Genomic DNA, 19,503 nt, shown 5'->3' with positions numbered 1-19,503 from the left:
CATCTTATTTACAAAAATTATTATTTACCTAACAAAACTTTTTTTAGATTCTGCCTCTATCCCTACATCATTATACGTGCTTAGTGACAGCAAACCATCATCATGAAAATTAGTGTATCTGTTAAATTTTTTATTCTAAATTTAGTAGCTATTTATACGGAGTTATTTTCGTGTAACAATAATAATTAAGATGTTGACAGATATTATATGTTTAATATTTAGTTGTCAAACAATCTAATTATTACCAATTTATTGTGAATTTCATACTTAAATTTATCAATTGTAAAGAGATGTGTTGATTCTTGTACTAGATAAAATAAATATAAATAACGAAAGCTCATATTTAGAACACACAAATAATTTGTATTATTTTATTTGAAATAAAATGAAACGCGTATGCATCTTAAATAAATAATTTAAAGTTTAAACGGCAGAATTTCCATATAAATTTTCGTGATCAACATGAAAGTTTACGGGAAGAAATAGACAACATAGGAGTAGTTTCCAATTCCATGACCATACCTGAAGCCGAGTGAGAGAGGTGTGAATCAGAATAAAAAATGAAAACCTTGATACCATACAAATTAATTAAAAGAAAACAACATGGGTCAATTTTGTGCATGATTAAGGTCAAACATGAACGGCTGGCGTGTAAACAAGCATATCATTGTGATTAATTAATTTAGAGCTAATTTTGGTAGCTTAATAGTATGCGTTTACCTATCTTGTATTTTAAAAGTACATTAAAATTATAAATTATTTTTTTTTAATTAAAACTATATAGTTTAATGAATTATATATATTAAATTTTTATTATTTAAAAATATTAAAAAAAATATTTTAAACGTCTTTATATAAAATAACTTCCAAAAACCGTAATAGTGGAGCAGGCACCCTCCTAGAACATGCCATTATCAATTCCAAAACTACATGTATATAAATGTTTCTATCCAATCACTTCATTATTTGTATATAAATGTAAGCAACCACAAAGCTACAAACCCCAAAATTAAATTGCCCCAAGTAAATCCTTTTTGTTTTTTTTTTTTTTGGTTTCTTCTTTGAATGGCTGCTCTTGCATCAAGCCTAAGCCTTAGTCCACAATACAGAACAAGAAGCAAAGAATATCAACAACATCATCATGGTTCTGTTGTTGAGGAAATCAAAGGGCTTATTAGAGTTCACAAAGATGGATACATAGAACGACCTCAAGTTGTTCCATGTGTCAGTTCTTCAGCTCTGAGTCCGGAACTAAAAGTTACATCAAGAGACATGGTCATTGACAACGTTACAAACACATGGGCACGTTTCTATGTTCCAAATCTCCACCATCACAATAAGATACCTTTGCTGGTGTATTTTCATGGTGGTGGCTTCTGCATTGGATCAGCAGCATGGAGTTGCTACCATGATTTCCTCGCTAAGCTATCTGCTGAAGTAGGGTGCATGATTATGTCAGTGAACTACCGATTGGCACCGGAGAATCCTCTTCCAGCACCATATGATGATGGAATAAAGACACTAATGTGGGTGAAACAACAATTTCTATACCAATACAATGATAGTGAATGGTGGACTAAGAAATGCAACTTTTCAAGTGTGTTCTTAGGAGGTGACAGTGCAGGTGCTAACATAGCTTACAACGTTGCCATAAGGGTATCTGAATCTGAATCTGCTTTGAGGCCTTTAAACTTGAAGGGACTTGTTCTGATACAACCTTTCTTCGGTGGAGAAGCGAGAACAGCATCTGAGAAATCCATGGCTGAATCACCTGGCTCTGCCCTTAACTTGGCAGCGTCCGATGCCTACTGGCGTCTGGCGCTGCCATGTGGGGCGGACCGTGATCATCCGTGGTGCAATCCTATTGCAAAAGGGTCAGTGAAGTTGAAGAATTTATTGGTGCCAACATTGGTGTGCATATCAGAGATGGATATATTGAAGGATAGGAACTTGGAGTTCTGTGATGCTTTGGCCAAAGAGGGTATCACAGTGGAATATTCTGTCTTCAAAGGTGTCGGCCATGCCTTTCAGATTCTCAGCAAATCTCACATCTCAAAATACACAACACATCAAATGATGTCTTGTCTCAAGTCCTTCATCATGTCTCTCTGATTAATATGAACCCATTGGTTATGGTTTGTTGTAATACTACTTTATATAAGCACACTATTAGAGTAGTGTAATTTTACATTGAATCCAACTGTTATAACTCTTAACATTTTAGATATAATACAACTATGTTACGTGTACACAGAAAATCAGCAACAAAATGAGTTATAATTTGATGACTGATTTGTTGTGTACAATTATACATAATTATCAGATTATGAAATTTTACATTATAATGTATAAACAGAACAGAGAGAGGCTACTATTTATAACAGAACCACTGGGTCAACCATTGCAGAACATGCACGATGAAGGTTCGAGGTTGAGGTTTTTAAACTGCTTAAAACCTCACCCCATTGTCTGCATAAACTGCTTGTGTTATCTTGCTCAAATGAGTGTTCCATTGTTTCACAACCTCTGCTCCTTGGATCCCTGCACAGTTGAGGAGACGTTATATTGCTTGAATGCAAAATTGGAATTATCCTTAGAGAAATCCAGGTGGCTAATTAGCTCAGTGATGTGCATTACAAATAAAGAAGAGAGAGAGAGAGAGAGAGAGAGAGGGGGGGGGGGGTAAGGCAATGACAGAATAGTTTGGAGAGTTATTTAAAGGGAATGAAGAGTGGAGAGAAAGGGTGAAGTGGTGGTTGGGAATGCATGCCTCAACCCCCGTTTTGAGTGATAAAAACATGCTATTTATTTATTTGTCGGATCTGGTGGAAGTTGAGACTTGACTCTTGAGATTTCTCACTCTTGCTTACCGTGTGAAGTAATGTACTGAATAGCTACAGATGTTTGATCGCAAGTTGGTGATAGACAGAGTTATAGTGTAGTTTAGAGAAAGGAGTAAAGTATCTTTGTCCCAAATTCTATTTGTCTTCCTAACGTTTAAATCGTCCTATTTGTATCCCTAACGGTTGTAAAAGTGATTCAATGTTATCCTGCCGTGCCGTCAATTACACATCATGAACACTTTAGTTTGAGTTTTAAAAATCTCTTCTTGAAGTTAGAATACAAATGTCTGCGATAGAATTGATGTTCCACACCGAAAAATAGTTCATCAAAAGTTAAAACTAATTTCTACAACATTTACATAATTCACTTTTCTAGGGACATAATTGAATCTAAACACAAATAGTGGGTATAATATTAAAAACGAACACATCCAAGTGAGACCTAATTGAAAATGAATACATTCAAGTGAGAATAATTAAAAAATATAATCTGATTTATTAGTATAATTGATAATAGGATAACATTGAATCACTTTTATAAACGTTAGGGATACAAATAGGACGATTTAAACGTTAGGGACATAAATAGGACTTACCACAAACATTAGGGACAAAAACAATACTTTCCTCTTAGAAAAAGTGATGGAGCTTCTTTGAAATAAGGGTGACAACAGATAAGTTAGTATGGGATTCAAACTCTATTCTAATTTCTAATTTGCCGGTTTAAACTTCTCAATCTGATTTCTATTCACATTCTAAACATTTCTATCCACATTCTAAAAATCTTAATTTGAATATGTCCAGTTCGACTTGCAAAAACAAATTTATATTCACTCAAATATAGTCTTTAGAGTTTAATTTTGATGCACTAACATTCGATCGTATACGCGATCAATGTAAAAAGTATCTATTTTTGTTGATGTAATATTACGTAATTAGATACTCGTTTAAAACTACTTCAAAATTAAAGTATTTAACCCTTTCACATTTTATCATATCAATATTATTTATGTATTATTAACAAATTGAATTACTAATTTGGTGACATTAAATATTTGTTCAAAAGAGAGGGATTTAGATTCAAATCTCCTGTTGTTCATTGTATTTATTTAAGATTTTATGAACATGCACGTTATATATTGATATTGATTTTAGTTAATCTAACAAATATAATGGCACAATTTTTAATTGCTTTTAATTAATCTAACAAATATAGTGTCTTATCTATTATTATTTATAGAATTAGGTGTTTGAAATGTGTTACTTTCAAACTAGCGAGAGAATGAGAGAATAACAAATCCTCGACCCATAAAATAATATAAAGAAAAACACTAGAAGTCCAATACTTTTTATCAATGTTGGATAATATTTTAGACCAATACTTTATTTCATATTTCTAAGATCTAGAAATTAAAATTTAGCATAAAAATATTTTTATTGAATAACAGTAGCCAGAAATAATAAATTTTGTTGATCATGTAGCTAATATAAAAGGACACTACTCTTGTTCAAAATTCGTCCCACGCAAATTGAAATCAAAATGCGAGAGAAGGGTTTAAAAAGCAATCATATGCATAAGCAACTCGTCACGTGGGGGCTAGAGGTACAAGGAACAATTAAGGAACCTATGCAAAATGAAATAAAGAAAAATCTTACATGCGAGCAGTAACATGATTGTACAAGGCGCACGACTAAGGAACCTATGCAAAATGTAATAAAAAGTAAAAACATACAGATATCTGAAAATTAACGTATTATGGGAACTAAATCACATCAATTTTTAAGGGGTATCGTGTCACAATAAACGATATAGCTATTAATACAGTTACGTGAGTATTATCATGGTGATGGGAAATATTAGCACCCTCTTACTCATCTACTGGTGTCCTCGTCTTCAATACCGGGCGAAACATTTCTGTCTAGCTAGACATCATGACATGATCGATTGCCTGAAGAGCTTGGTTGGAAAAAAATCGCACATCAACATCGGGATCCTCGCTGAGCTCAACCAAACATGGACGGATTGTCTTCTCCACCACCTAAATGGCAATGACGTTCCCAAAATTAAAGTGGACGACAAACAAAGAAACAGAACAGAGGATGGAAAGCAAAAGAAAATACGACACTTACAGACTGATCAACGATGGGGAAGATGGACTCTAATACCTTTGCCACATTGAACTTGATGTTGGGCACTCTGTGAGAGTGAAAAGGCATCCCCATTAGAAACTATGGCATTGCATTCACTCAAACGCTATGACATACAACAAACTTCAAATTATAATTACCTATCTTTTGATGCAGCAATAACAACAGGCAACAACCTTGAACAAGTGATTTCAGCACCCATGACAGGAGCAAGCAGAGAGATTGCTCTAAGAACGGTCATTCGATACAAGTAGTGTGGATTGCTAATCATATCCAAAACCTGTTCACACACATCATACGATATTGTGAAGTTGCACTCGTGTGTGGTTGTTATAAAGCAGATATTTAAATAAAAAGCATTTTCGAATCCTACACATATGGAACCTATAACAAGCCCATGGTATATAATGTTAATATTGACACCCCCCAAATGGGTTAACAGAGACCACAGCCAAAAGAACACAGGCTAAACAAATGGGTATACTTGTATAGGGACCGATTTCCAACATATAGTAAAGGCACAGACAAAAGAAAAAACTAATTGGGACGAATACAAACATACTATGCAATGGTATATAATAAATTAAAGTAAAAACTGAACCTGTGGAACTATGTGCTGCATAGCCCATTCAGGACCAAATTCTTCAGCAAGGCGTTTCAAGTTGTTAGCAGCAGCTTCACGAATTGAATGAACCTGCATTAAGCATTCATAGAGTAAGTAGAAATAGTCATCCGTAATAGTGTGGTTCCCAAGATACCCTCACACTAGCAGGGAAGAGGATAGCAGAAACCTTGTCCTGTAACCATTGCATGCAAAGAGCACCAAGCTTGTCATCAAAGAACCCAACCCCCAATTGACTTGCCAATAAGGGTATATATTCAATTATTGCAAGCCGGACCCTCCAATGCCTATCCTCAGCAAGTTCAACAATGGCAGGTAATAAAGATTGAGATAACAGATCAATTCCAATAACCTGTAAGAATAGCTTGATCAGCATAACTTTAAAAAGTCTGCTTTATTTGCTTGATTCATACTTTCTGCAATTATATGGCAGCATGCAGACATAAGGCAAAATGAAAGCATAAACTTCACATGCTAGAATTAATAGCATTATTGGATGAAAAGAAAAAGGGTTATTCAAAGAATATAAAGCATTCTGCAACCTAAAACGACTTAAGAACATGTAACCAGTTAACAACCTGATTTACTTGATCAAGCTTGCTGATGATGTTTAGGCGCACATCAGGAAATTCATCCTTCAAAAGGGAAAGGAAAATAGGAAGAAGCTGCTCGATTGTTGCCTCCTGCAATGAAGATAAGGTAGAACTAGAATCAGATTTACACTAAAAGATACTACCATCATAAGTGGTGAAGGGTATAGAATGAGAAAAAATTAAAAAGAATAAAAATTTTGGATAAATTATAATTAGATGAAAAAAAGAAGGCAGTAATTTATTAGAAATTTAAAAATAAAAAGGCTAAAATCCAATGCCACAAAAATCAGTTAAAGAATTAAACTAGCACAATCCATCAAATTTAACATAAGGTTGCATACCAGCAATAGGCAGAAGTTAGTTACCAGAATAACAAAAAAAGACGCCAACCATAAAAGTATATATAGATGGCACAATAAAAACAATAGAGAATAAATTCATATTATTGCAATATATGAGAACCAAGTACATAATGGTGAGGAGTGATGAAATTCACGGAGTTTATGAACTTCCCAATCTAGAACGTTACCTTTCCTAATACAGGAGCCATTCCCATTATTACTGAAGCCAAAGCAGAACGTACATGCTGTGAAGAATCTGATGACAGTTCCTGCAAAAGTTGTTCCAAAGTATTTAAACCTGTAAATATAGTTTTAGAATACTGAACTACGAAATCAAAACAAAATAGAGCCATGGTAACATTATATATGTATTAAGGGTTTCTATTTCAAAGGTACACACACCTTCACACAAGGAAGAATGTGCTGAATCGCAAGATCTGGACTTAAAATCCTGCAAAATTTGGTCACTTTTCCAGCAGCTGCTATGCGTACTTCAGCTTCATTATCTCGAAGCAACCGCACATAGGCAGGCACCAGTTCCGTCCTTTTCACAAAGAAATAGTTTGATAAGATCTTAAGAAAAGTAGATATATTTGATAGGACTTCAGATTTTAGCCTTGTTAAACATAGGAGGAAATCAATATAATTATAGGAATCACATCTTCGACTATCACCATAATGAGCCCAAGTCCCAACTAAAGAACATAGCTCATAATCATAAATCAATATATTCACATATACGCAGCAGGTGTAATATTCAGCTGAAAAATAATACCTTGTAGGTTCGGGGCCTACAGCTTCACAGAGCTCATATAATTGATTTGCAACCATGTACCGTACGCGCCAGGACTTATCCTATCCAGGATCAGTTAAATAACATCAGGCGATTAAAAGTTTTTTTTTTTTTGGGGGGGGGGGGGGATTGATATGGTAGAAAAAACATTGCACAAGATACCAAGCAATGGCTATGTTTAAGAATTTAAGTGGGAAATTAACACAATCATGAATGAGAGATGAATATTTTATACTAATAAATAGTCTCGAGTTTCATGTGTGAAATCAGGAGAAGTGTATAATCTCTGGACAGCCAAAATCCATAAAATTCAGTTGGAACAAAAGGATAGAAACCTTGGTATATATAGTACATAGTTTGAAAAATGAAATCTGTATATGGTACATACTATTAAGTAAAGATTTTTTTTATTAACATTTTAATCCATGCTCAAGTGTACCTGGGAGAAGTTAGCAATAACCGGGAGTATATGCGCAACACAATCTTGAGGCTCCAACAGCTTGCCAAGAGCTGCACAACCCTCCACAGCTAACAATCTAACAGAATCTTGATCTGTTCAAATTTAAAATAGCAACTACATATTAAAATTGAAGAAGAGGGGGGGGGGGGGGGGAAGGGGAAGCAGTGTCAATGGGAAAAGGATAATAAGCTATTCACCATAATCGAACACACTGGTAATATACAAAAGAAAGACATTTCCCTATCTAGAAAGAACTATATGTATATATAATTACCATCTTGAGTAAGATCATCAAAAATTGACATGATGTCTGCCTTCAAATGAGCATATTCAACTGTTGCAGCAAATTTTCCAAGATTTGATGCAGCAGACCTCCTAACCATTGGCATGTCATCTTGACATAACTGACTGTATGTCGACCTTAGCTCTGCCTTTGACGGTTCTGGTGCACTTGGATATGCAATATGAAATAATCCACATGCAGATACTCGGGCAGTAAACCATTCACCTGCTGCCAACCTCTGACCAAAATTTATAACATGAATTAGGCAGGATACAAACAACACCTCCTGAATCATAAACAAGCACTAAGGAGGAAATAATTACTGACCTTCACCAATGGGATGAAATGTTCAACCAAATCATTTTCTCTCATTTGAGATCCAATTCTACAAAGTGACTCAACTGCTTTATCCCTGACACAAGTTTCCTCAACAGTGCAAAGTGTCTCAAGAGGTGGGAGCAACACACTAGCATGCTCCACTCCACCAACATAAGGAATGAACACTCCCAACTCTTCTGCCATAGCAAGAAGCACCTCATCATCATCATCATTATTTTCACTCAAGAACGGAATTAACTCCCTTCGCGTTCGCTCCTCGCCAAGTGCACGTGCAATCGTGGAAAGCCTGCGAATAGAGTTCAACCGTAGCTGGATGTCATCATTCTTCAGCTCATCTATAAGCACCGCTATCGGATATAACGGTTCATCAGCCATGGAAATTTCCTTTTATTCCAAAAACCTCTGGCATAATCAACAAATTAATCAAATTGCAATAAGATCATATATATCTACAAACTACTAAAATAAAAAATAGATACTTAGCACTGAATTTTGAAATCGCCTAACAAAATCTCTTGAACTAGAAAATACTTTACTTTAATTAAATTAAATTAAGCTACAGGCTACTCAACTGGTGTGCAATTAAAAATGTAAATGAAATAGAAGTAGTGAATCGAAGAGGTAAATACCGTAGCGAAGAGGTTTGTAATTGGGGAGGTAAGTAAGCAGGAATTGGGATCTAGTGTTGAGTGAATTAGGGTGCAGTGGAGTAGAGTTGAGAAAATTAAGAATGCATCAATGAGAGACAGTATGCATGGACACCGGAAACCCTAACAGCGATGAAAAGAAGACGATGGAAGAGAGAGAGAGAGAGAGAGAGAGAGAGAGAGAGAGAAGTGTTACCAATGTTTTTCAACGTGGTCACACGCACACAACCCCACGGAAATGGCGTTTGCTTCGTATCTCTATGCTTCTCTACAATTTTTTACCCAAACGCACCGTTCCACGCATTTTTCATAAGGTAGTTAATTTTCACAATGTAAAAACTGAACATTCATATCTAAAATTATTTAATAATTTTTAAATATTAAATTTAGATAAAGATAATTATATGTAAATTTTTAAAAAGATTTATATAATTACATTATTTAAATTATCCAAAATTTATTAATAAAAGATTTATTTAAACACATAAATGTTTTAAATAAATTTGATAATTGTATAAACTTAAACTCTAAAATAAATATTTTTTATTTGTCATTTAATTACATTAAAGCATATGAATTATTTACGAAATATTGGATATAATAAAGAAACTACTCAGACAAGCATTGTTAGAATAATCTTCATATAAATATGATGATTCAAAATGTTAAATAATATATTTGATTAAATGATTTAATATAAATATTATATTTGAAAAAAAAAATCCTTAAGCTCAAATAAGAGTGAGTGGATCACTCAGCCTAAATCAGGGAGATGGGTTCAGCGGAAGAATGAATCATTTTCAGTGGAAAAAAAATTGAATAATGTCCACTGTCCAGTATTAAATTTAATTTTTTATTGTTTTTTTATATTTATTTTTAGTCTCATATATAAAATTAAAAGTGAAAGATATCCATTTCAGTTAAATGGACAGTTTGGCCTGTATCGTAATTCGTAACAATTTCTAATATGCATCTTGTCTTCAGGATAGGAACTAATTTAAATGAATCGTGCTGTTATAAAATTTGGTGTATAGAAGAGTAAAAATTATAATTAAAATTTTGAGAAAAATATGCATACTACATTATGTCTTTTTTTATTATTATTGTTCTTCATTGAAAAACACCTTCACCGTAAATATAACCTAGTAATTTATAAGACAAGGTGATGTGACACATTACACACAATAATTGAGAAAGAAGCAAAGAAACAAGGAAAAACAATTTGATTTTGAAGTTGACAAGAGGAAAATAATTTGCTAATTAATTGGATGAAAAGAAACAGTGGAATGGTTAGCAATGTGCAAGCTGAATTGGCCTCCTTTTTCAGTGACATCAATCTTGTTTGATCCATTTGGAGGTTTCATGTCAAAGTTTGTTACCAACTTTGCAATGATCAAAGCCAGAATTGGCATTGCAAGAATGATCCCAGGGCAACTCCTCCTTCCAACACCAAATGGCAAGAATCTGAAATCAACCTTCCCTCCAGCCACTGCTTCTGTCTCACTCTCCTCTTCCAAGAACCTCTCTGGCCTAAACTCTTGAGGCTTCTTCCACCATGCAGGGTTATTTGCAAGCCACCATGCATTCACTACCACCTTGGACTCCTTTGGAATCTTGTACCCTCCTAGATTTGCTTCCTCAAGGTTCATGTGTGGCACAAGTAGAGGAATTGGGGTGTGAAGTCTTAGTGTCTCTTTCACTGTGGCTTGTAGATATGGCAGTTCATGCAGGTTACATTCTGTAACTGTTTGGTCTTTAAGCACTTTTGATATCTCATCACGAATCTTTCTTTGGACTTCTGGATGGTTCACCAACTCTGCTATTGCCCACTCCATTGACCACAGTGTTGTCTCTATTGCTGCAACATTTATGTTCTCTACAATGTAAAGCACATTTTCTTCACTTATTTCTCCCTTCATCTCAGCATCTATGATGTGATCAATTGCACAGCTTATCTTGTGCTTTTCTCCATTAGCAGCCATTATATTTCTGTACAGTAAGTCACATAGGTGTTAGAATTTTATTATGGTGGAAACTCAGGTGCAGTCGACTTCACGTAAAGTTGATACCTGAAAGCCGTTAGATGATTTGCCTAATTTGACTAAATTTCCATCTAACCGCTTTCAAGTATCAACTTCACGTGAAGTCGACTCCATCTGAGTTTTCATCTTTTATATTTGGTCCATTATGTTAATATAGAAATTAATCTGCATAGTATTATTAATTGTTAAATAACTCTCCTTTAGTTAGGCAGTTAATGACAGTTAATTATTCATTTGTTCTCTTATGGAATTTAAGGTATATAAAACATAAAATTTAGGTCCCCAATTCTGAATACAAAATTTAAGTTGAATGAATGAATGTTGAATACCTTTTGTTAGAAATGGAAATTAAATGTAAAATCAAAGATTTATTTTACTTTCTTACCTCCTTTTCTCAATGTAATAGTTGTTGAAAAATGCCAACCTCCTAGTTTGCAAGTCCTTGCACTTGTTGAGGTAGCCCCTCAAGAAGGGTCTAAGCAGAGGTATAAAATCTCCATAGTTGTACTCAAAGCTCTGTGCCAAACGGCTTCTTTCAGAGTTAAACTTGGTAGCCTCAATGAACAAAGGGTCCTCTTGAGACTCAAACTTTGCATCAAACATCATTCTATACATGATGTTATACAGCATCAGCTGAAGCCTCCTTCTGATAACTATCCCTTCGCTCCTCACTTTCTCAACATTCCCATTGAGATCATGCACCACCAAATCCATCTCTTCTTCCCACATGTTGCTGTAGTTATGGACAACCTTGTTGGTGAAAAATGGCAGGGTCATTATCCTTCGCATCTTGCGCCAATGATCACCATAAACAGTGAACACCATGTCTTGTCCATTGCCAGTGAAGATATCAAACACAACGTTTCGAGGGCGAGAGCCGAATTCAACACCTTGTGAATGGAGGACTTGGGTGGCAAGTTCTGGATCAGATACCACAACCAAGTTCTTGGAACCAAGTTTGAGAAGGAAAACGGGGCCATAGTTTTGTGAGTATGAAGCTAGAAGACGGTGGTTGAGATCATTGCCAACTTGTAACCAATTTCCAAATATAGGAACAGAGAGAGGCCCTGGAGGGAGTGTGGTAGAAGAGTTCTTGTTCAAGTATAGGAACAACGTAAACACAAGAGTGGCAACAGCAACAACGAAATTCGAGGAAGGGAAAGGAATAGAAAGTTGACAACACAAGAGTTTTGTAATTAAGGTAAGTGCTAGTGTAATAATACTAGTGTAAAAGACTGGTTTCTTGAGTTGAAGTCCCATGTTTAAATTTTGTGTGTGCAAAAGAATAATTAAGGCTAGGAATGAACTACTATATGGTTGAGATGTATATGAGTGGGTTGGTTAGAAGATATTGAGAGTAAGCTTATATATATATAGGAATTCCCCACAGTTTGTGATTGAATCCATGGGCTAGATTCATTGGTATTTCAAACCAAGGTAGGAAGATTAATTTCGAAATGTGATAGGTGAAGTCAAATATGTCGAGTTAGTAAAGCCAACATATGAAGCAGACTTGAGCAAGTGGTATATATATTTCTATAATATATTCTATATATAGAGTCAAGCCAACCGTGGCTGAATATATATATATTGCATGCTACAGTAGCTAATACTTTTTTATTAAAAAAATAAAAATCATTGTAAAAATATAAAAATATTTTTTTAATTTTAATAATATTTTTTTAAGTGTTATCAAAATTATATAATTAACATAGCTAATATAATAATAGTCAATTATTCACCATAATACTTTCTCATATTTTTATAGCTAACTAATACGCTAATTGATACTTTCTCTCTTTTTTTATTTTTATCACTTTAAAGGTTTGGTATGTCTTTATATCAGCGTTTCAGTACACTAGTTTTGGGACATTAAAAAGTTTATTTATGGAGAGGAGAGATCAACAGACAGACACATACATAGCTTATGTAGTATTTCTTAGGAATCTGATATTTGTAACGTTGTGCAACGTACATTATCCTAATAATCAAGGTCACAAAGCGTTATTATATTATAAATCTTACCAAAAAACTTTTAAACTTGAAAGCAGATCTAAATCTACTGATTAGGAACATGTTCCAAGAAGTAAAACTAAATCTAAGCAATTCTAAATCTTTTTAGGTTGTAGAAACCCCATATTTAGCTCATCAAAATAACATTTTACAAAGGAAAAAAATACCTTTAAAGATTATCAGGATTCTTTAATCAACCAAAAATGAATAACTATACAAAAATGATTAAGAAATTTTACATAGGAAAATGAAGTGTGATTGGATACTTCTGCTATTCATAGATTTTTGCAATCATAAATATATTAGTGGCCAAATACAACACACTTTTTTTTTTTTGTTAAATGAATCAACTGGAACTTCTCTGTTTCCTATGTCCGTGCCTTGAGAATGCCTCCTACTATATCAAATCAATAGTTTAAATACACAAAATCCAAACGGACAATTTTTCCTTGCTCAACTTGTGAAATAAAAGTAACTGGTTCAACCAATCAACACACTTATCCCCAACTATCTGCATAACTCAAATCTCATAAGAAAAGTCTCATTATGCATACACCTACACTCATTCTTTCTCAGTAACCATGTCTAGTTCTCACTGAAAACGGCCTCTTCTCCAAATCCAAATGAGGTTTGCTATGCATCTTGGATTCTGGAACATCATTTGATACTCTTGGTGTCTGCTTAGAAGTTTGATTACTCTTGTCTTTATTATCAGCCTCATCATCACTCTCATCAAATTCTAGTTCCTTCACAAGTGAATCAGCCTCGGTTTCTGCAACCAATGACACGGACTCCCCATTTGAAATCTCATCAGCTGAATCTTCCAGCCGAGGGACAACTTCCACAAAATCAGAATCTTGTTCATCCAAGAATTTTCTTGGTCCGGGGCTTGGACTATTATGATCATCATCAGGACCGTGAGGACTGGATTGTGAGAGTTCCAGAGCAGCTCTTGCAGCAGCGGCTGCTTGTGCTGCTGATTCGAAAGCAGCTTTTGCAGCATCAGCTACATCCTTATACTTCTTCATAGCTTTAAAGGAATCAATTGACTCCCCATCTTTTTCTTTACTAGGCAAATTGTGGAGGTTCTCTTCTTCTTTTAGCCTAGTCTCCTGCTGATTTTGTTTTACAACATTGACTTGTTCCTGCATTTGATCACATCAGGCTCTCTCTGTAAGAATTTGATTAACAGAGTGTGAAAAAAAAAAAGAAAAAAAAAGGAAAGAAAAAAGAATGCGTATTTGTTGCTTTAGCTCTTATATGCACTTACTATACCTCAATTGTAACAGAAGAAACTTCTTCAATCAGTAGAATAATGTTGTTCTCAGAAGCAATATCTTTGAGTACCTTCGTTCTGCTTTCCAAGCTTGGCATCCTTGTGGAAAGCTTTTGTATCAACTTGAAGCAAATTAAAAGGATCACAAAAGTTATAATCTTTTGCGCGGGTAAAAAAAAAGGTTGGAATGAAAAAATAATGATTAATAGATACTAATCGAAGTGACAGAACCACGATTAACATATATATATATATATATATATATATATATATATATACCTGAGGATCAACACCACAGTTATTTCTTAACTCAATAGCACGAGCAGCAAACTCCTTCCCAAATCTTGATGTCAACATTGCACGAATCTCTAGAATCTCTGGTAAATCTCCACACCTTGAAGCCATGTAGAGTAATCCTGATGCAGCCTCTTTTAGTTCCTCCGGGCATTCTCTACAACAATAATTCAAAATAAGAATGAAAAAAGGCTTTCAATCAATCATAAGCAGCAGGATGATAAAATAGTAAATAACATAAAGTAAACGAACCTCTCTTGTGCAATGAGGTGGACCCTCTCAAACAAGAGGTTGCAGTATCCTTCAATCTTGTCATATACATCCAGCATATTCTGCTCCTTGATCACATGCTCAGCCTGTGTCAATAGCAACCCATCAGTTTCCCAAAACCAATAACTAAGACAAAACAAATGATATATAGCATTAAACTATATCTTACTCGGAGGAGAGCGCGATCATGGTGACCAAGTTGGAGAAGTTGATGAACGTCAGAACGGGCTAGTTTGAGATGTGCATGGCGCTTGTTTTTTAGGATAGCGAGGCGAGATAAGGCAAGATTAACGGTTGCCGTAAACTTTGAAGCCTTAAAGTTTCTACCTAACAGAGCATCCAGTTTCTTACCCATATGATACGGGAACAATGTGATGGTGCTGAAAATAATGTGAATAATAAGCTTGAGAGAAAGTGTTTATATATGTTTACAATTAATTAATTACAATATATAGTAATGGTAGTGGGTGTTTCGAGATGTAAGAGTTTTCTTAATAGGCAAGGCTCAAAGCGTAATATGACAAGAGACAGCTACTAAGTACTAAACGCGGTTAGTGCGTGAGTGAAGTGTCAAGGTGTGAACATTTCAATTTTCAAGTATCATTCGATCGGTTGTCACATTCTGAGAGAGGTGTGGGCTAAATTGCAGAATTAGATTATATGAACCAATCAAACGCAAAGAAACGGTGAAGACAGAAATGGAGAGGTCATCTACAAAATTCAACTTATTGACTATTATCAATCATGAGAAGCAGATCACGACAATCGGACGGTCCGCTGCTCCTTCACTAAAGAGAAACTAACTTCAATTAAAATAAACATATTTTGATTGGAATTTTAACATTTTAAGAGTATAATAAAGGAAATTGCTATCCTTGACCTTTTACTCTCCCCCGAAAATGTAAGGATATAAATCTTTTCCGTTAAACAAATGAATATGTCGTCAAATATTCTTGCAATCTTTTGAGAGTTCATGCTTTTGGTCAAATTTTGCAACACGCACAACCTTCTATTTCAGGGTACTGCCATCACGTGCTCTTTAGGTAATATATTGAAATTAGAATATAGGGCATCTGGTGACTACTGATATATCCCTATTTGGTCCTCAAAATTTTGGACCAGACACTTTAATCCCTAACTAAAATTAATTACTCGATTGGTCCCTAACAATTAATTCCGTCAGTTACTTAGGTCATTGACTCTGTTAACTCTAACGAAAGACAAAATAGTCCCTAACAAGTCTAATAGAGGACAAAATGATTCCTGACCTCTTCTGTTCGGAAACGATATTGTTCTCTCCCATTTTTCATCATATCTCGCATAACATTAATAGTCTAACACTGTAACTTCAAGCTACACAATGCACACTTTACAACTTCAATGTTCATACGAAAAAAATCCTCAACATGTTCTCAACCAATTTATACTCAGGAAACTAATGACTATGTCTCTCAAGTACTTGTCGTCTTCGATAGATCCCATGAATCTAGACAACAAGTCTGATTAGGAGGGGACCCGTCGTCGTCGTTGCCATCTCCCGCCTTCTTTACCCTATCATCTCCATGACCACATTGTCCACCACCTCGATCACTTCCTTCAGTTTCTTCTCCGAACTAATGTTCAGTTATCGCTTCAATTTCTGTATGAGCGGCAATGGCGACATTGCTCGTTGTACTGATAGCTTAGATGTGAAGTCAAAACTGTCTGCCAACTTGGACTCTGGGAAAGAAAGAACACTCCGTGTGTATTTTAAATGAGAATTTGCATATGTCGAAGAAAATTTGTTTCATAATGTCCTAATATCCAACAATCTATATTACTTGTCGGAGAGTGGAAAAAGGCATGCCTTTGGGATAGTTGTGGAACTTGGTCTTGAGAATGTGATGGACGTTGTCAGGGTTAAAAGTGATGCTGTTATGAAATACGTGAAAGTGGAAGCTTCTGGTAAGTGAAGTGTAGAGGAAGTGGGTGTACCAGTCAAAGATTTAGAAAGTGTGTTAAATGTTACGGTTATACAAGATATGATAAAAATTAGAGAAGAACAGTATATTTTCAAATAAAGAGATTAAAGATCATTTTGTCCCTTATTAAAGTTGTCAAACATCATTTTGTCCCATGTTAAAATTGTCAGGAACTATTTTATCTTCCGTTAGAGTTGTCGGAGCCAAAGACCTAAGTGACCGACAAAATTAATTGTTAAGCATCAATCGAGGAATTAACTTTAGTTGGGGACTAAAGTATCTAGTCCAAAATTCTTTAAAGACCAAAATGGATATATACCCTTTTTTTATTAGGAATTCTGCCCCTTTTCTTCCATTAGATTTAGCGCATTATTTTTACGAAGTAACATTCCCAAACAAGTTTCGATTATTAATAGTTTCAACTTTCAACAATATAATTCAGAAATTTACAATGCGTTACTACTAACTTATATTATTTTTTTTATCGAGGATTTCACTGATACTCGAGAAAGTTGAAAGAAACTAAATTACTAATACATTGTAACAAACTAACAATTCTTAGCTTAGATTAAGCAATGTCCGTTACTTCCATTTTTCCAATAATAATAATAATAAAACAAAGTAGTTAGCCCGTAATTAAAAATTAAAAATAACTTAATAGTCAGGACATATTTCCAAGGATCGGTTAAACTGTCAAGGGTATCCAAGAAATTTATCCTATTTTAGATTATTTCTATGGACTAATAACGTATATGTTCTTTTCTTGTAAAATATTTTATATAAATTATTATAGTGTCCCAATCCCTGTATTGACACAAAAGCCCCTCTATTTTATACCTGCAAAGTTTACGTTTCGTATGAAACTTCCGAACCATTCGCTGACTGCCCAAACCCCACAAATATGCCTAAGCCGTACATTATCCACACTGCAAGATATAGTAACTAGGATAGGAGGCCAGGCATTTAGCATTTGATGAAAATGGAAGTTGGGTCAGCAGCGCAGGTCAACCTTAATAGTTAATACAGAAACACTAAAGTAGAACAAAAGCACCATAAATGAATGTTTAAAGTTAAAACACAGGCATCCAGAATGACCAAAAAAAAAAGTAACCCAGGCAGCCAGAATTAAATATCACAAGAAACATCAAAGTAGCATATCCATTGGTACAAAATTTACTTTTGCCAGCATGAATTATTGATACAACAGACTGTAATCATGCTTATTATTATTCTCCCTCCACTTCCACTACCAGATTCTCGACCTTCCATAACTCATGAAATGATATATCCATCAAAGTACTGAAGTGACTCTCCACCATTAATAATGAAACCTTTCATTATTTACCCGGATCTAATTGTTGTTTTTAACAGCTTAATGTCCTTAAACTTTTAAACCCACCAATACATTCTCGTTTCAATGTTGACTAACCTGACCTTTTACGCCTTGTGGAAGTAAATCACATAATAGGATCATTTCTATGGAATTTCATAGTCAGAAACAAGCCATCATAACAAAAGGATTATAGCAAACCATATTCATAGCCCCCCTTGGCTCCAGTGTTAAGTTAATACACAAACTTTTTTATGCCTAAAATTATTTTCTAACATACAGCATAGCATACTCCACAGGCAAAGATATTAGTGGGAAGTGACTCATTGGTCTGGAAGAGACAACAAAGTCACTTTATGAAAGGAACTAAGATGGCAGCCAAATTATTGGCCTCAAAATAAACATGTATTTTTGTTTTTTAAGGATACACGACATTAGCTTAGTCCCTGCAAAATATTTGAGATGAAATAGGTTCTTGATAGATAACATGTAACATTACAATAATTATAGGACATGACATCACACTACCCCTTAAAAAAACATCATTAAAAAACGAAGATTACAACACACCATATAGAAAAAGGAAATCCCTATTTCCAAATTATACTTAAATAATGACACTGATCTGACGTGAAGTTATTGTTATGGGCTTAGGACAGCATAGAAGAGAAAAGGCAAAAGGCAAGCCCAAAAACACCATACTAAGCAAGAACAAACAACACACCCACAGAAAAACTTTACTGAAAATGCTATTAAATACCACCAACATCCACCTTAACAAACCTAAGAGCAAGCACGTGAAATATTAACTTCCAAAATGAGAATCAAGGATAGAGAGTATTCATCATACAGAACTGGAAACCAGAAGACCCATCAATCTCATCACTGCCGACATAGATCATAAAGGAATTGGACTTAAATATACTTACAAAATTGAAGGACCAAGACACAGCACCTAAAAAGACAAAGGAAATCAAACAATGAATATTTAGCGAAATTAGAAGAAAAATCAAACCCACACAAGAGTCCTGGATCAATTACTCACAGATATATGAATTTGCTTCAAGAACACAGCCAAACATCTCCAGTGAAAATTCCTCCAACAAAATGAGCAGCCATCATGGATAAGATGCAAGACAATTTCATTAGGATATGCATTTAACAAAATCTCAGAAAAGAATACAAGGTAGTAGATTGAAAGAGATGATCGAGTAAAATTCAAGAACTAAAATTGTGTGTAGCTAATGG

At 34.6% G+C, this 19,503-nt stretch overlaps 4 protein-coding genes across 5 annotated transcripts; 1 reads left to right on the top strand and 3 right to left on the bottom strand.

Annotated features, from left to right (window-relative positions):
- The first annotated feature begins 837 nt into the window (after positions 1 to 837).
- On the top strand, positions 838 to 2,322 carry LOC112712112 (probable carboxylesterase 17). Its single transcript, XM_025764910.3, has one exon. It carries the CDS (start codon positions 1,066 to 1,068, stop codon positions 2,110 to 2,112), a length of 1,047 nt encoding a protein of 348 aa, XP_025620695.1. The 5' UTR covers positions 838 to 1,065; the 3' UTR covers positions 2,113 to 2,322.
- Positions 2,323 to 4,459: 2,137 nt separating this feature from the next.
- Positions 4,460 to 9,407, bottom strand: LOC112712110 (uncharacterized). 2 transcript variants are annotated; one of them, XM_025764909.3, is made up of 13 exons: positions 9,266 to 9,407; positions 8,411 to 8,824; positions 8,075 to 8,321; positions 7,780 to 7,892; positions 7,323 to 7,402; positions 6,950 to 7,091; positions 6,736 to 6,816; positions 6,192 to 6,296; positions 5,783 to 5,965; positions 5,593 to 5,685; positions 5,132 to 5,271; positions 4,974 to 5,040; positions 4,460 to 4,882 (listed from the first exon to the last, which is right to left on the bottom strand). In XM_025764909.3, exons 2-13 carry the CDS (start codon positions 8,795 to 8,797, stop codon positions 4,763 to 4,765), a joined length of 1,758 nt encoding a protein of 585 aa, XP_025620694.1. In that variant the 5' UTR covers positions 8,798 to 8,824; positions 9,266 to 9,407; the 3' UTR covers positions 4,460 to 4,762. The 2 variants fall into 2 exon arrangements, with proteins under 2 accessions (XP_025620694.1, XP_025620693.1); XM_025764908.3 differs by having other exon boundaries at positions 9,052 to 9,320.
- Positions 9,408 to 10,126: 719 nt separating this feature from the next.
- LOC112712108 (cytochrome P450 CYP73A100) lies at positions 10,127 to 12,463 on the bottom strand. The gene is made up of 2 exons (XM_025764906.2): positions 11,497 to 12,463; positions 10,127 to 11,058 (listed from the first exon to the last, which is right to left on the bottom strand). Exons 1-2 carry the CDS (start codon positions 12,369 to 12,371, stop codon positions 10,326 to 10,328), a joined length of 1,608 nt encoding a protein of 535 aa, XP_025620691.1. The 5' UTR covers positions 12,372 to 12,463; the 3' UTR covers positions 10,127 to 10,325.
- Positions 12,464 to 13,364: 901 nt separating this feature from the next.
- Positions 13,365 to 19,487, bottom strand: LOC112712109 (uncharacterized). Its single transcript, XM_025764907.2, has 7 exons — positions 19,301 to 19,487; positions 19,185 to 19,210; positions 15,134 to 15,344; positions 14,947 to 15,050; positions 14,680 to 14,851; positions 14,400 to 14,522; positions 13,365 to 14,269 (listed from the first exon to the last, which is right to left on the bottom strand). Exons 3-7 carry the CDS (start codon positions 15,317 to 15,319, stop codon positions 13,697 to 13,699), a joined length of 1,158 nt encoding a protein of 385 aa, XP_025620692.2. The 5' UTR covers positions 15,320 to 15,344; positions 19,185 to 19,210; positions 19,301 to 19,487; the 3' UTR covers positions 13,365 to 13,696.
- Positions 19,488 to 19,503: the final 16 nt, after the last annotated feature.

This window comes from Arachis hypogaea, chromosome 9 (genome assembly GCF_003086295.3).
Source record: "Arachis hypogaea cultivar Tifrunner chromosome 9, arahy.Tifrunner.gnm2.J5K5, whole genome shotgun sequence".
Lineage (NCBI taxonomy): Eukaryota > Viridiplantae > Streptophyta > Magnoliopsida > Fabales > Fabaceae > Arachis > Arachis hypogaea.
The sequence above is the reverse complement of the archived record's forward strand: the minus strand, read 5'-3'. Positions and strand labels throughout refer to the sequence as shown.

Bases quoted from the DNA above. Each gene is read 5' to 3' on its own strand.
- LOC112712112 (XM_025764910.3), top strand. From the start codon at position 1,066: ATGGCTGCTCTTGCATCAAGCCTAAGCCTTAGTCCACAATACAGAACA.
- LOC112712110 (XM_025764909.3), bottom strand. From the start codon at position 8,797: ATGGCTGATGAACCGTTATATCCGATAGCGGTGCTTATAGATGAGCTG. The intron at 8,322-8,410 runs GTCAGTAATTAT...AATTTTGGTCAG, and splicing joins ATTTCATCCCATTGGTGAAG to AGGTTGGCAGCAGGTGAATG. The intron at 7,092-7,322 runs GTATTATTTTTC...CTTTGTGAAAAG, and splicing joins GTAGGCCCCGAACCTACAAG to GACGGAACTGGTGCCTGCCT.
- LOC112712108 (XM_025764906.2), bottom strand. From the start codon at position 12,371: ATGGGACTTCAACTCAAGAAACCAGTCTTTTACACTAGTATTATTACA. The intron at 11,059-11,496 runs GTAAGAAAGTAA...CTTACTGTACAG, and splicing joins TATTACATTGAGAAAAGGAG to AAATATAATGGCTGCTAATG.
- LOC112712109 (XM_025764907.2), bottom strand. From the start codon at position 15,319: ATGGGTAAGAAACTGGATGCTCTGTTAGGTAGAAACTTTAAGGCTTCA. The intron at 15,051-15,133 runs GTAAGATATAGT...CTATTGACACAG, and splicing joins ATGATCGCGCTCTCCTCCGA to GCTGAGCATGTGATCAAGGA. The intron at 14,270-14,399 runs GTATAGTAAGTG...GATCAAATGCAG, and splicing joins TTTCTTCTGTTACAATTGAG to GAACAAGTCAATGTTGTAAA.